Raw genomic sequence first — 15,220 nt, 5'->3', positions numbered from 1 at the left:
GCTCAACATTTATGCCACAGCTGTTGCTTCACATACAGTTTGAATTATATTATGCCAAATCCAAACCAAACAGCAATAATACAAAAAACCTACTGAAAACGTATTAATTAGTTCCTCATTCCCTCTTGGCATTTCTAACAAAAAACCAGCACCAGGACAAATCAGGTATATTCTATATATTCAGAAACAGGGAAGACTTTAAAATAAGAAAATTATTTTTAGTAATGTACTTCACATGAATGGAATTAGCATCATTTGATTCTGTCATAGAAACGTAGTAAGATTTCAGTTACATTCCTATACACAAAATGGAACGTATCTTAAATGACAATAAGCATTTGCTCAGGGACATACATGTCCATATACAGGAGCATCAAGCTATCACCAACACCTTGAGGATTTTACAAGTTCCTCCAGAACAAATGTCATGCCACACCACTGGACGTGCTACAGTGAAGTGGCTGGAAAGTGAAGCAAATATAACACAATGTTTCTTTGTCCCCTCGGTAAACAAATGTAGTAACTAAAGATCATCCCCGCTTGGTTTTCAGGGGTTTGTATTGCTGAGGTGGGTATTTTCCACCCCCCAGTTAAGAATTTCCCACCAAGAGAGTTTCAAATTACTTTTTAGCAAAATCCTCTCAAATTAAATAACAACAACAACAAACATAAAGAAAATGGTGCAGAGTGAAGACAGTATATTGTCACTATCTTAGCAGGTGTGCACGACACTAAGGGAACATAAATATTTCCACATTTCCTCTTAGTTTTCATTTTCTGTCCTGTATTTCACATACACAGTCTGTACACACCCCATGAGCCGAAAAAAAGGTGCAAAAAGAATCCAACAAAACCCCCTTGTCATCTTCCAGGCAGCGAGGACAGTTCAGGGCAGGTAATGAGAAATTCGGAGAAAGGAAATAATTTCTCCCTTCCTTAGGGAGGAATCTCTATTCCTCTGTTATTTTTAAGAATAACGATTCAGAGTCGTAATCATGAAATCAGGTTCCTCCACATCATTACATGATCATCCCGTAAAAGAGGAAACCAACATTACCTAAACTGGATGTGACCCACCATCAAATGACTACTCTCCTTTTCCTCTGTTGTCAGTAATGGTTTTCTAATGATTTTTAGTCCTTTAGTCTGTTTTCCACATGCAGATATCCCAGATATCAAGAGATAGGCAAGCTACTGCCTCCAACAGAAAGCTGTACCACTAAGGAAATGAGAAATGGGGTAATTTTTGAAGTGTCTCTAATTATTTATACACACCACGATTTAGAAACAGGTAAAACAAATGTTGGAAGGATGCAGTGCATTACCCAGAAAAAAATCTCCTTATAAAATCATCTTTCCCAGAAAACTATGCACGTATGGCTAAAATTCTGCCTTAGAGATATGGATCAGGCATCAAAAGTCTGCATTCTTAAATAATTTCAGGGATTCTACAGTAGAACACAAAGTTCATGTGAATGCAGTTATTAATTTAGGAGACAGAAGAAATGGTACAATGCAAACACACAGACCTGTGTTTCATGCACAAATGTGAACACACGTCACATCACACGGCAAGTTTCAAGGACGTTAGAAAGAAAGCTTCCCTTGAAATTATTCTATTTTCAATAGCAGTGAGAGCTTTAGGGCAGTAAACTCAGAGGAGCAAATTAGACTCTGCATCTATATCAACAATATTGCACAATCATCTGAGAGATACAGGAAGCAAACTGGTGTACTTGCTATTTTTATATCCAAAGCTGCTCTTACGGACACAATTCCTAATTACTTTTAATTTGGAGTTTAGTAAAGCAGATAGTCAAATTTCCAGACGTATTTTGCATTTATATTTGAAAATATAACACAGAAAACCCCCTTGCAGATCACGTTACCCCTCTTTGCCATCTTTAATGACTTTATAGCATTGTAGTTTCCAGGAAGAAATCACTAAACACAAGAAGGGACCACATGACCACAGCAAGTCTCTAATATTCATTTTTAATTGCTTTTCCTTCCTTCTCCAGCATTTTGCTGTGGGCCTGTCACCATAAAATGTGGAATCTCAGGAAAACTTACAAATTTAGATCAAAAAAAAGTTGAAGAGATAAAAAAAACCAAAAATACCTTTCTGGGAAACATACTTTAAAGTTTTAAAGGTGAAAGGAAAAATAAATTGCTTATAAAACATTCACAGCACTTTTGTGCAGTGTGAATCCCTAGCAAATGCCCTCCAGCAACTTTAAGAAACTCAATCATTCTCATGTCTTATGTCCAGTAACTGCAGGTGGGGCAAGAAGAGGATAAAACAGAACAGCTTCTGTATTGCTCAGGGTAGGTATTTTTGTTTAATACTACAAATTGAGAGTTTGTTGAGGATTCTATTCTAACACAGCAGATGCTGGAAGATGAAAGTTAAGATTGAAAACCTCAAGGCATTTTGTAGTTAATTATTCCCTCTCCAACCACTAACACAAAAGAGCCAAGCAGCCAGCATGAGGCTTTCAGGGGAATCCAAGAGTCACAGCAGGGTTTTTTTCCCCTCCTTCAAACTGTTTATTGGAGAAGTTCAAGCCAAAGCAAACATCTAGCTAAGTCTATTTGTACCAAAGAATAAAGCACTATGCCTTCCAATACATTTTGGTGTCCCACAGCTTTAGGATTCCACAGCATCCCAATCACCTGAAACTGCCCCAGGCTTCATCAGCTTTTTGAAACAGCAAACCTCAACTTCCATGAACAGAGAGAACAAACTGCAACTCCTAATGTCTGGATCAGAAAACTGATGCAGCCGAGAATTACCCTGGGAAGCAAGAGGGTTAGTTTTCATTCGAGTCAGCTCCTGGTGTGGTTGTTGTGTGGATGCATGAACACTCTTGGCTGGCTCAAGGGAAGGGATAGCAGGAGTCTAGAGGAGGAGCAGCCGCTGCTCTTGGTGGCACTGCAGACTAATGCCATGAATGCCAGGTTGAGCTGACGGTGGCATTAATTAAAAGTATGTATTGTGCCTTAGTCATCTCTCAACTGAAAGGCTGGAGATGGTACATAACAAAATGTCTGATATTGTTGGATATTAACATCCGGTTTTTGTCTTTTAAAGCAGATGGTAGAGAACGCACTGATTTACCATGTTCTCCTCCATTACTTTTCCCCCATACTTTCCCAGAAAATAGGCTTAAGACAGATAAAAGGAGATGCCACACAGGCAGTTCAACCAAGATGATGAAACTGTGGTTATTGAAGTGATTGGTGAAGAGTTTTTATGAAACTAATAAAAAAATTCTTCAGTGTCCCCCACTATTTCATGTACCAGAGCAAATAACAAAATGGATGATTGATTTTTCTCTCATGAAAAAGTAAATATATAGGAAATGTGAATTGCTAGCTTCAAAAATCCACAGCATCATAAAACACATAATTAAACTTCAATACCTAAAAAATGCAATAGCTATCAAGTCTCATTTTTGCGAACAAGAATTTCAGGTTTGTTTGGCACATACTTTCTAGAAAATAACACAGAAGCAAATAATATCCATTTATCTGTATCAACACGAAAGGGCTAAACAATTTTAGTGCAAATCAAAATACAGCTCAAAGGAAAGACTCAATTCCTCCACTCATTTTTATAATGGAAAAACACATACAATGTTTAATTCACAGCAAAAAAAAAATAATAATAGGACATTCACATTTAAAGCTTGAGCAAAAACTTACAGGAAGCATAACACAGTTATGACAAATTTTTGAGAAAGAAAGCAGAGAACACACAAGCCCTGCTTGGAAAGGTGGATACTCAGGGCAGACTCTGGCGTGTGTGGGGCATGTTGCTGTCACTGTTTGGGCTGCTGAAGGCACCAAATTGCAGGTGTAATCAATGTAATGTACTTTTCCTGGAGGAGGAGAGAGTACAAGCAGCTGGTGGACTGGAATGGAGATGCTTTGCCTGGATCTCTTCTACAGACAAACATACACATACTCTGAAAAACACTGTCAGCTCCTCAGCTCTTTGTTCTTTCATATTTCTGAATTTACTGACAAACAGACCATTTCATATGATCCTAAAAAATATGTGATATGCTTATTATTGTCTGCTAGAGAGACACAACTATAACAATGCTGAAATTATTAAAATTCAAAGAAAGGAAATCTGCAGGGTCTGGTTTCTTGCAAGGAATCTGGGCAGTTTTTGCCATTCTCCTCCCTGCAGGTACAGGTGTGTCAATAAACAGATCTGTAACACCAAAATACAGCAGTCAGTTCCAGACTGTCATGTTGGCACTGAAGAAACAGATGGATTATGCTGGACAAGCCAAATACAAAACGTTCAACACAGCTGTCAGATCAGTATTTCAATGGCCTAGAAATATGAGATGTATAAATATATTCCCACTGATCAGCTCAGCATCTTGCTTATCCTAATACCTCTCTCAGTGTTACCTGAAAAACCACACTGATTTATTTAAAAACTCCCCCAGCCAAAAAATCAGCTTCTATATTTAGTGGTTTATCACACAGCAAGCAGTATTAAAAATTACTAGCAGCATATTAAGTTCTAAGCAGCAAGGAAAGATAGCAATGAAAATTAGAGCTGTATCTTCCATAAATGTACCAAGTGTTACGTGCTTTTCTTTAGTTACATGATCCATAGAATTGCTTCTCACCTAATAACATTATAATCAGGTGATTTCCATCTCTCTTTTTCAATACTTTAGAGAAAAACAGAACTCAGGTGAAAAGACTAATATCCAAGGTTCTGCTTATATCAGTCCATACCTCATCTTTTTAAAATATCTGATAAAAATACTGCATGGGATTGAATGACTTCTGAACATTTGTTTATCATCACATAAAGGCTAAGCTAAGCCATGAACGTTCATGTGCTTTTCCTGCATTTTCCATCCTTTTATGACACTCCAGAATTGACACTAATCACCCTGCACCACTTTGGTAACCATCAGCAAGCTCCAGCGAGATCCCACCTTCAAAGGAAGTGAGCCTAAAATTCACATATCTAAGGCCTGATGTGCCAAGCATACATGTTGGAGCATCTGGAAGCTGATCAGACTCAGATTATAAAAATGTAAAAAACCCCATAATTTAGATAGAGAAGCCAGATGCTTGACTGCTGATCTTTGGTTTCCCACATTTTGGATCATTTTCCATCTCTATATTTACCATCTATCAGGTATTCCAGAGGACCAACTGTTAGAGGAACCAGAGTCTTCTTCAAACATGTCACTGAACTGAAGCCTAAATGGATATTAGCAAAACAGCTCTACAGATTAATATTCTTGCTGTTTGCTTTGGTGGGTTCTTTTTCTTCTCTTTCTTTCTCAAGCCAAGATGTTGTTTGCACACCAGGAAAGTAATATGGGCTCCCAGCTACAAGTGACATTGTAGATTTTACTTACCTGACAAAACTGAAGAAAATTCTCCCAGTCAAAAATGAGTTAAACGGAGAGAAATAATTCTTCCTTCATCAAATCCTATGCTAGCAGCTCTTTATTTCTTTATTCTATGATTATTGATGTAAGATTAATATTAAACTCATTTCTCATGAAGCATTCATGAAATTCCAGGAACAGGCATTACGTGTTTTGCATTGGCTCTAACACATCCACTAGCTTATTTCATTTATTGAACAGTCAAATATTCACTAATAATTTCACTTGAGAAAAAAAAATACAGTAAAGTACCAAATCAACTCTCTCCATTTTATCTACAGTAGAATCTGATTAGTGTAACAAAAGCAACAAGGCTTTCCTCCAAGGTTTGCCAGTTCTGCATCTGCCTTTCCCCCTGTGTTCCATGGGGATTTTGCTGGTCAAATCTGCAGAACTCCCAAGACTCTCAAATGTTTTCCGTAGGTGTTGATTTTTTTTGGTTGGTATGTTTGGGGTGTTTGGGGGGGGGGTGTTCTGTTTTAATTCTACTATTTCAGATTTCAATCCCAACCACATGTTTCTCTTCAAGAAATATATCTTTCAGAGCATATAAAATACCAAGTATTTGACTCCAAAGATTTAAGAACATTGGGGAGTTCTACACATGAATTTCTCCATTCTGAACTCTGATTGATAAGCCTCACAGGCAACTTAAGAGATAATTATTTTCCCTATGGAAGGTTTTTAACTGATATGGCATAATCTGATTTATTGAAAAATGCTGGAGCCCGAATCTGTTATTTCTTACTTAGGTAAAATATGAATTGCTTTCACAGGGCATGGTCCTTATCTAAGAAAGCAGCAAATCCTGCACAATGAACACACCATTAGTAGCTACATAATCTTATCATGTGCATACCACATTCTCTTTTTAGACAGATCTATAATCATCAACTAATTCATCCCTGGTTTACCTCTAGGTTAAAAAAAAAAAAATTAAAATAAAACCAAGAAACTTCCATTTTACCACAGGAAATTAAAAGCCCAGAAACTTAAATGGCTGTGGAGAAAAATCAATATTTTAGTCAAAATTAGATTTTAGGAGTTTCTAGTATCAGATGTGATACCCTGAAAGTGTAGGTTTCAATTTCAATTAAAAAGCTGGATTGGATGCATAATAATCCATTGCAAAGGTGCACCTGAACCCCTGGAGAAACAAGAAGCTGGCATGTGAAACACAGAACGGTTCAAGTTTAAGAACAGGCACTGAACCTGAATGACTCAAGAGAAAACACTGGTCTGTGGTTTTTTCAGAACACCTCATTTCCTCAATAGAACCTCCTTTCTCCAAGACTTGCAGTTATTCAACAGGATAAAATGGACTTCTCAAGCTTGCTACTGAACATATTATTAATATTTACTCTTCATCTTTTATTTCCACCACATTTAGGACAAAAGGGTGAGAAGACTTAGGCCACCGTGTAAACCACAGTGTTCTCCAAAGAACTAAAACACACAGATCAGATCCACAGAAATCCCTAAAATCTGTGCTCTAAACAGATCTAACTGCAGAGGGTTTTATATCTCTATAATACTGAACATGACAAACCAAGAGTGAATAAATTTTGTAGAATAAATCTGTAGCTGTGCCTTTTTTTCATTTATTTCCTTAAGACAAAGGTTTGATCTTTTAAACTGGTGATAATCAGAAGAATTCATCCTTTGCTGTTCACATACTGTTACCACTTGATTGGGATTTTGTATATTTTAAGTTAAAGGTCAAAACAGGTATTGTTTTCTAAGTGTAAAAACGTTCCCAACCTGCCTATCACATTACAATGTTCATTCAAACAGGTTTGATTCAGAAAGAGAACAGCATATTTCTGCAATTGTAACTTTTACAGCTTTTTTGAACTCCCAATCAATACAGACTATCGACCATTCCTATGTTAAGCACAAAGAGAAAACAAATTGAGTATTTGCCCTGGATTTGCCATTTGGTCTCCATTTGCTACACTGAACTGTATAAATGGAATGTGAATTTAGACTAAAGGAGCACAGCTAAACATCTACATTGTGTGACAATACACTGTATGGTCAGTGAGATGTAATGGGAATTAATTGAAAAAGTCCTACCTGTGGGCACAAGGTCTCTATGTGATTAGCTGCCATCTGGACAATTTTCGTTCCCTCTTCATTTGTTGACAATGAACAAGCAAGATTAGCAACCTTAAACAAAAGAAACAAACTTCAATAAACAAGGAGCCTTTTAAGCAAGCATGCATCCCCAAACTTGCCAAAAACCATCTCTGCTAGAAAGCCTTTGTTTTTGGAAAATAATTTTTCAAAGGACATACTTGAACAAGGAAACACTGGGGTGAAAAAAGAGCAGTGGAAAGGGGTGACAATGACATGAAATCTCATTATCTCATCCCAGTTGAGGTTCACCAGGTAAAAGCTGCAGGGTGTTGTTTAGATTACATGAGAAAATTTCAAAGTAAGAACCTAAGGCTTCAGCTAAGGTTCCTTGTGATCTCACTTGTTAAAATTTTTCAGAGCCCTTCAAATCAGGTCCAGCTTTTTAACTTTTTTTTAAACTTATTTCTAAGACCTTAAAGCTCAAACAACATTTACCTTTATTTGTTGTAACGAAACACAGAGTAATTTATGCCCTGAGCTATCCACAGATCATTCCCCTAATTAGAGGTATGGTTTTCTACTGAAATAGTCACATCAGTGCAGCTGACACTGTAAATGCAGATGGAAACTTGAAATCTGTGAAAGAACAAGTCTGTCTTCTGGTTTATTTTACTATACACCATGGAGATCCAGCTTCCTTTAGAGTAAAAACCTCTTCCATGATGCTCCACAGTTCCACAAGTTTAAATAGATTAAGAAAACAGCACTTGCTTCATTCACTGCAACTGAACATCAACAGGCTTTAGGATACTACTACTAGTTCAACCATGACCTATTGCCAAAGGCTTTTATTATTCTTACTTAATTGATGTGATGTAATTACAAGGCATTATTTAGTGCACAGACAAATTAATTACTTGTCCTTCTGCAAAGTCAGAAGAGACTGAGTAAGACCCTTTGTGAAGTGGATGAGGGCCAGAATGCAGGGCCTTCCATGGTCACCTCTGCCTACATATAAATACTCCATGCACCTACCCCTGGTATTCCAACAGAACTCACTGATTCCCTACCTGTGGGATGCATTATCTTGACCACATACAAAAGAACAGTTAAGACTGAAGAAATCCAGTTTGCATAGATGCATTGACAATGTATTCCCTCTTTTTTGAAGCAAACCGCCATGGGTTGGTTTTTTAATGCAGTATCTGAAAAAAAAAGGGTTTGATTCTATGCTTCCCCTCCTGACTCTTCACCCTAAACTACCAATAGATGATTTGGTGTCATCACAATACAACTCTAAAAGATGCTGTTCCCTCCCCTCAAAAAAAAAAAAAATCAGTTATTTTTCTTTGGATTGAAGGTCAGAGCTTTTCACTATTGGTCCCCAAAAACTAATTCATGTTGGTTTGAATATTTTCATTCCTTTGCCCTAGTCACTGAGCTGCTTCTGTATCCCTAATTGTCACACTGCATTCATTCACACTGCATTAATACACCCCCCTAAACAAACAAAGAACAAGGCTCGGTGCAAATATTATTGATCTGTTTCTGAAAGAGCTTCTCTATGCCTAAAGCAGTAACAATTCAACGGTTAAAAAAAAAAAAAGGCAATAACAGCCATTCCACCAGGACAAAATAAACCCTCAGCAGTCTTTTTTCTCTTTAGCATAAGGTTCCTCAGGGTTTTCAAATTTCATTTCACAGTTCCCAGACAAGCTACTTTTCATTCCTTAGGATCCACTGCAAACATGTGGGATCCACAGTTCCTGTTTATCAGTAAGAACAGTTTTAAGACTGAGTTCTCTGCTGTAAGCAATAACTGTTTTATCCCTGTCTTGATCAGCAAGGCAGATACAGAGACAGTTTAGAACAACTTTTTATCCTGTTTCCCAGTTGCACTGGCTCCAACATTTCAGTACAAATGCAGCCCTTGGTTTAAATTGTGTCACAGAGTCACAGAATAATAAATTAGGTTAAAAGAGGCTTGCAGAGATCATGCAGTTCTTCAAAATATGAGAATGAACTCTAAATCAATCCATGTTCAAAATGCAAAGCCCTGTTCAAAATATGAGAATGAACTCTAAACCAATCCATGCCAATGGCTCTATAGAGCCCATCAGCATCTGGGGACAAATTATGTGTATGTTACCAGATCATGTTGAAAATCAGAAGGGTAAAAAAGCATGGCTCTTTTCTGACAAAGCACGCTCAGGTTGGGATGGATCTCTTAGTCCACAAGTATTCCCTTTTATTTGAAGTCAACAGCCATGATGCTTTTTTATAGAGAGAGGAAAAACTCTTTCTGATCTTACGCTTCCCCTCCTGATTCTTCAGCTCAGCTGTAGGTATTCCTTGGTGATGACCCAATTCATAATATCATTCTCAAAGCACAAGCAGCCAACTAAGGATTATAAGCATTAGGAATTTATGCCAGGCAACTTTCCAACAGCAAACAGAGGTTCGTCTGATTTACAACAAATGTCACAAATGCACCACAGTGGTTCAGAGTGAACTCCAAGGTGAGAACACAAATGCAAAGCCAAATGCAAAAGTGAGATTTTAAAGTAGTAAAAGTGTAAATAATCACTGCTTTGCCTCACCACCTGTTTCATTCTCAGCTGAGAACAGCTTTACTGTTCTATTGTTCACACTTCACAGTAAGAACTAAATGTACCCCCAAGGATTTTTTTCAGTCAAATTCACTGCATTAACTCCCAAAAATAAGTATTTGCTTGGGAACAGACTATCTGCCAACGAACTAAATTCCTCTTCTATAAATTGTACTAAATGAAGCAACATGTTCTTTGGATGTGATCCCTCTTGCTCCACCCATAGGAGCTCAGTTTCTTTACACTATTTTATCCTAATTCACTTATACTGTAAATTGCTAAGGATAAGTAAGTTGTTAATTCCATGAACTTCCTCTTCTACATAGTAAATCCTTCCTGTCAAGAAAATCTTTTGCTGAGGAGAGACCCTCCAAAGATCTGTCTAACCTAAAGTTTACTGGGTCCTTCACCACTCTGCAGGGAAGCCCAAAGTCTGTTCTTTGTAATATTTTTAGCATACTTAAAGAACTCTCTGGCAACCCAATCCCTCCCATTGGTGATCCTATGGAAATTCTCAGTACCATACTGGGAGACTGTATAGCCTTGGATAACAAATGCTCTGTTGATATTTAAGTGGTTTTGTAATATACTCTAAATCAAAGCAAGGAAAACCAGTGATGTGTCTAAAATAAAAACTGACATGCTTCAAATTTCAAGAAAATTTAAATTGTTTGTCACAAGATTTCAAATGTAGTCTTTACTAGAAGGTTTAAAATACTGATCTGATAATTTTGCGGTTTTGTTTTTTGGTGGGGTTTTTTTGTTTGTTTGTTTTGTTGTTGTTGTTATGTTGCTGTTGTTTTGTTGTGGTTTGTTTTGTTTGGTTAATCCTGAATAATCACAATTCGGAAGGTATTTCATTTGTAGGAGAGCAACTGAATACTGAGCTGAGATATAACATTTAAATTTCAGCATTATAGCAGTCAACTTAGCTTTTGATATAAATTATGTACTCTCTGTAAACTGATTGTAAGTCCCTGCTCTCCTCAAACTGCAAGTGAAAAAGCTACTTCCATATTCTTTGCTTCCAGTTTTGTGGTATACAGAAATACTTTCTGCAAGTTTATGATGCATTCAAAGTTTCTACCACTGGCTTTACTAATGAAGCCTTAAAAAGTCTTCTGAGGAAAACAACTGTTCATACAAAAAAAGAGCCATGAAAAAACTATAAAGGTCAACATTAAATATTGACTCTATACTTTTTCAAGGGAACAGCTATATTGATGTATGTATGTCTTCTAGTCATTGCTGCATTTTTATATGCATTTATGATTACTAAATGCATTTTTATGAGCTTGATAAAACCTACATTGACTAGAATATTTGTTTATAGTGAAAAAATACATTGCTCTAGACTGAAAACTTACCTCCAGTGGGCAATAAAGTAATATCACAATGTTGCTTATTTTCCAGTCCATTTTCCACCATAAAACTTAATTTCTTTCCAGATCAACTCAAATAGTAATACTTTAGGTCAAAATTTACACTCTCAACTTTTACTAGTTTTTACTTTTGTGGAGATGAAGCTAAAAACTCTACTCAACAATCTATTTAACATATATTATGTTGCTTTCCCTGTCTCTCTTAGCTTTTCCCCTTGCACTTTTCCAGAAGGATTCTTGAGTCTGCTAAATTAAGTAGTCTGGGGCACCTGCAAGTCTCTTCACTCCTTTGGCTCCTTTTGTACTTCTCTTAATTGTGCCCGTCTCTATCTCCTTCCGTTTTCTGCAGAACTGAATCACCCAGTATTCCACTAATGCTATAATCACTCCTGATTTAACAAAATCAGCTCCACCTGGTACACCTGAGGCTTATCACTGCCCCCCTTGAGGAGTAACCAACCACCTGGTTAAGATGTTACTTCTCAGAGTATTACACAACTTAAAATATTTCCCGTTAAACGTGACAATGATTCTGCTTCTGCAATTAATCAATAAAAGGTTTTTGAATACCAGCAGACCAGATTGTTGGTTTCTGGGCTCGTTTTGTTTTTTAGCAACATAACTGTAACAGGTTTACTTGAAGTTCCACGTTCTCAGACAAGTCTTCTCTCACACAAGTTTATTTAGGAGATTTGATGAATTGGGCCTCAACCAAAATAAAAATGGGAAAAAACCACACACAATACTCTGCAGCAAATACCACACATTAGTAAGGAAGAATTCCACCTAGTAACATTTTAGAAATAATTTCCCTTTCAATAAAGGTGTCAGGCTAGATGCCCCATTAAGCTCACTGCTTTGGGTCACAGTTTACAGCTGAAGAACTCAGATAAGGATTCCCTCTCTAGACCTCGGTATGCAGAGCCCTTGTTACTACCAAGAACAGACTCTATTTGGATTTTATCTGTGCCCTGGCAACCCAGGTTAGCTCAAGACTCCACTAAACAGAAACTGCCTGTAGTTGTGACCTGTGTCTCACTAATGGTCTCTCCAAAAAACGTACCATCCACACCAGCACCAGACTTAATCCACTGGAATAAGTGGGAAGCAGCCTCTGATACCTGAACAAAGGTCCTTCCACGGGCCCAAACACAACAGCAAGTGAAAGATCTAAAGGTAAACTGCTTGATGAAACCTCCCCTGAGCACCATTTGCTGAATGTTAGCAACAGAGGGCATTCCAGCAGTGTCATGTGAGCACAGAAATATAAAGAAAACTGCTTGAAAAGGAGAATAGGAGAGGCAAAGAACTGACTAAAACCCAACCATTTTTACTGCCTTGTCCCTGGCTCTTTTTTCATGCAGACAGAAAAAAAATAAATGTCAGTATCGAAAATAAAAAACATTTTAGCAGTAGAAAGATTTTGTGTAATAAATTAAACCAGAAGAAGGCAGGGTTTTCAAAAGGACAAAGTGACTATCCAGTTCTGTAATCATGTAATTAATAACAAACCTTCTCATTTTCCTTAGCTCAGCATCACAACAAACATGGCAAATAAGACAGCAGTTACCCTGAGCAAGAGGACTCAGTCATGCACAGAATTAGCCAATTCCATAAAATATCTTAGGGAAGGAGTGATCAAAACTCCCTGCCAGGATACACAGTTCTTGAGGGAAAGGGGCACACAGAAGTGCTTATAAACAGATTAGTGAACTGGCCTTAACTGTCTGACACCAGTGGGATCTGAGAAACATCACTCACCAGTGAAAGTCAGTAAAGATCGACCAGTGCTCAAAACTGCACGAAACTCCCCATCTCCTGCACTTAAATAATAAATACAGCATATGTAATAAACTGTCAATACAACAGCCAAGATTCCAGGCCCATTTATTCTATAAAACACAGGCAAGATTCAAAAATATGCATTAATGCATCCTTAATTACTTTCTTATTACTGTTTATTCAAATATTCCACAAAACAATAAAAAAATAAAAAAAAATATATAAAAACAAAGGTCATCCAACTTTATCAAGATTCTGCTTATGGCAATATCTGAAATCCAGCACTTTGAAAGCCTTCCCAGGGCAAGTACAAGTCCATCCCCTAATTTAAAAGATGAAATTCACTGAAGAAAGCAGGTCAGAGCCCAAGGCAACTCATATTATATGCAACCACCAACCCCTCCTACCTCACACAAGTGAGCATATCAGATGTGTTTAAAGAATTCTTTCCAAGTACTGGCTTTTCAGAAAGAAGAGTCACCTCATTTCAGAACTTATCATGAGTTCATTCTCTCTTTCAGTATTCTTGGAATCTTTCTCCAACCCAACAGTCTCTCTCCAACCTCTGGGACAGCTCAGCACCAATTCAGTGCTGAATGGTATGCAACACACAGCACATTCGCAGGCAGGAAAAAAAAAAAAGAAAAACCTTATTTTCAAAAAAAAAAAAAAATTGGTTTTGCACTTCACAATTTATTGTGACAACCTTTTTCCCCTAGGCTTTCCAGCAGCTGAAATGTTGATAACTGCTGTTTCCTTGACTTAAACTAAAGGAGAGTAACTCAGAGAAATCCTTGCAGAGAAGACTTAATGACTACCAGAAAGCAAAGTACAGCCCTTCACAGAGCCTCACTGAAGACAGGAAACAATGACAGAATGCAGATGTATAAATTTGTACCTACCACAAACAAAAAATGCATTCATTTCAGAGTGACAGAGGATACAATACACCATCATGATTTCTGCATGATTACAAAGACCTTTAATCTATTCTTGTCCTACTTCCACTCAACGGGAATTGAAAAGGTGATAACCAGAGGAGGATTACTGTAACACTCACCAAACAGCTTTAAGAATAACACATAATAACTAAATCCCAACACTGATTCAAAGATCACTCCAGACTGGGTTGTACATCCCTCATCCACACCTTGCTCCCAGAATCTCATTATCACTTAGTTGCACTCCTTCATCTCAAAAGAGGCCATTTTGTCTCCAATAGGTGAGATCGAAAATCTCCAAACCCAGGAAAATATTTCTTAACATGTTGTTTTCTGTTGCTGCCTCGTGGATTGGTATTTTAGAATTTATGTGGCACAAAATTATGCCTTTAAAGCAGCAAGGCAACCAAACCTCACTGCTTACAAAAGCAAACTAACATCTCTTAAAGCAGACAATAAAGCAGAAAATACACAGCTCTGGCTGGTTTTAGCAGCCTGACCTGCCCAGCCCGTGCCATCTGCCCTCAGCACCCAGTGGCCAGAATGGTGGGATCCCCCTGCCAGGAGATCAAAAGGCACCTTCAGCACTTACCATAAAAGCTCCACACGGGGTTGTGCAGCCGAACCCACCTGCTCCAGAGACACAGAGCCCACCTGCACCCACGGCGTGCCCGGAGCATCTGCACCTACAGAGCGGGCAGGGCAGGCACTGAGCAGGGGCAGCCTGAGCCTCATCAAACACAGCTGTGTGGGAGTGTGGGGCAGCCTGTGTGTGTGTGTGTGTGTGAATTTGTGTGTGTGTGTGTGTGTGTGTGTGAGTGACACTGTGTGTGACTGTGTGTGACTGTGTGTGTGTGAGTTTGTGTGTGTGCGAGTGTGTTTGTGTGTGTTTGTGTGTGAGTTTGTGTGAATTTGTGTGTGTGTATGTGAGTTTGTGTGTGTGTATGTAAGTTTGTGTGTGTTTGTGAGTTTGTGTGCGCATGTGAGGT

At 37.9% G+C, this 15,220-nt stretch overlaps 1 protein-coding gene across 11 annotated transcripts in view; it reads right to left on the bottom strand.

The window, feature by feature from the left end:
- Positions 1-15,220, bottom strand: part of CTNNA3 (catenin alpha 3) — a 438,877-nt gene that overhangs the window by 140,529 nt on the left and 283,128 nt on the right. For all 11 annotated transcript variants that reach the window (XM_017826101.1, XM_017826103.1, XM_017826104.1 and 8 more), the window contains one exon: positions 7,515-7,607. In XM_017826101.1, the coding sequence (XP_017681590.1) occupies positions 7,515-7,607 (93 nt within the window). The remainder of the gene's footprint in view (positions 1-7,514; positions 7,608-15,220) is intronic.

Source organism: Lepidothrix coronata, unplaced genomic scaffold, assembly GCF_001604755.1.
Source record: "Lepidothrix coronata isolate B3197 unplaced genomic scaffold, Lepidothrix_coronata-1.0 Scaffold124, whole genome shotgun sequence".
Lineage (NCBI taxonomy): Eukaryota > Metazoa > Chordata > Aves > Passeriformes > Pipridae > Lepidothrix > Lepidothrix coronata.
The sequence above is the reverse complement of the archived record's forward strand: the minus strand, read 5'-3'. Positions and strand labels throughout refer to the sequence as shown.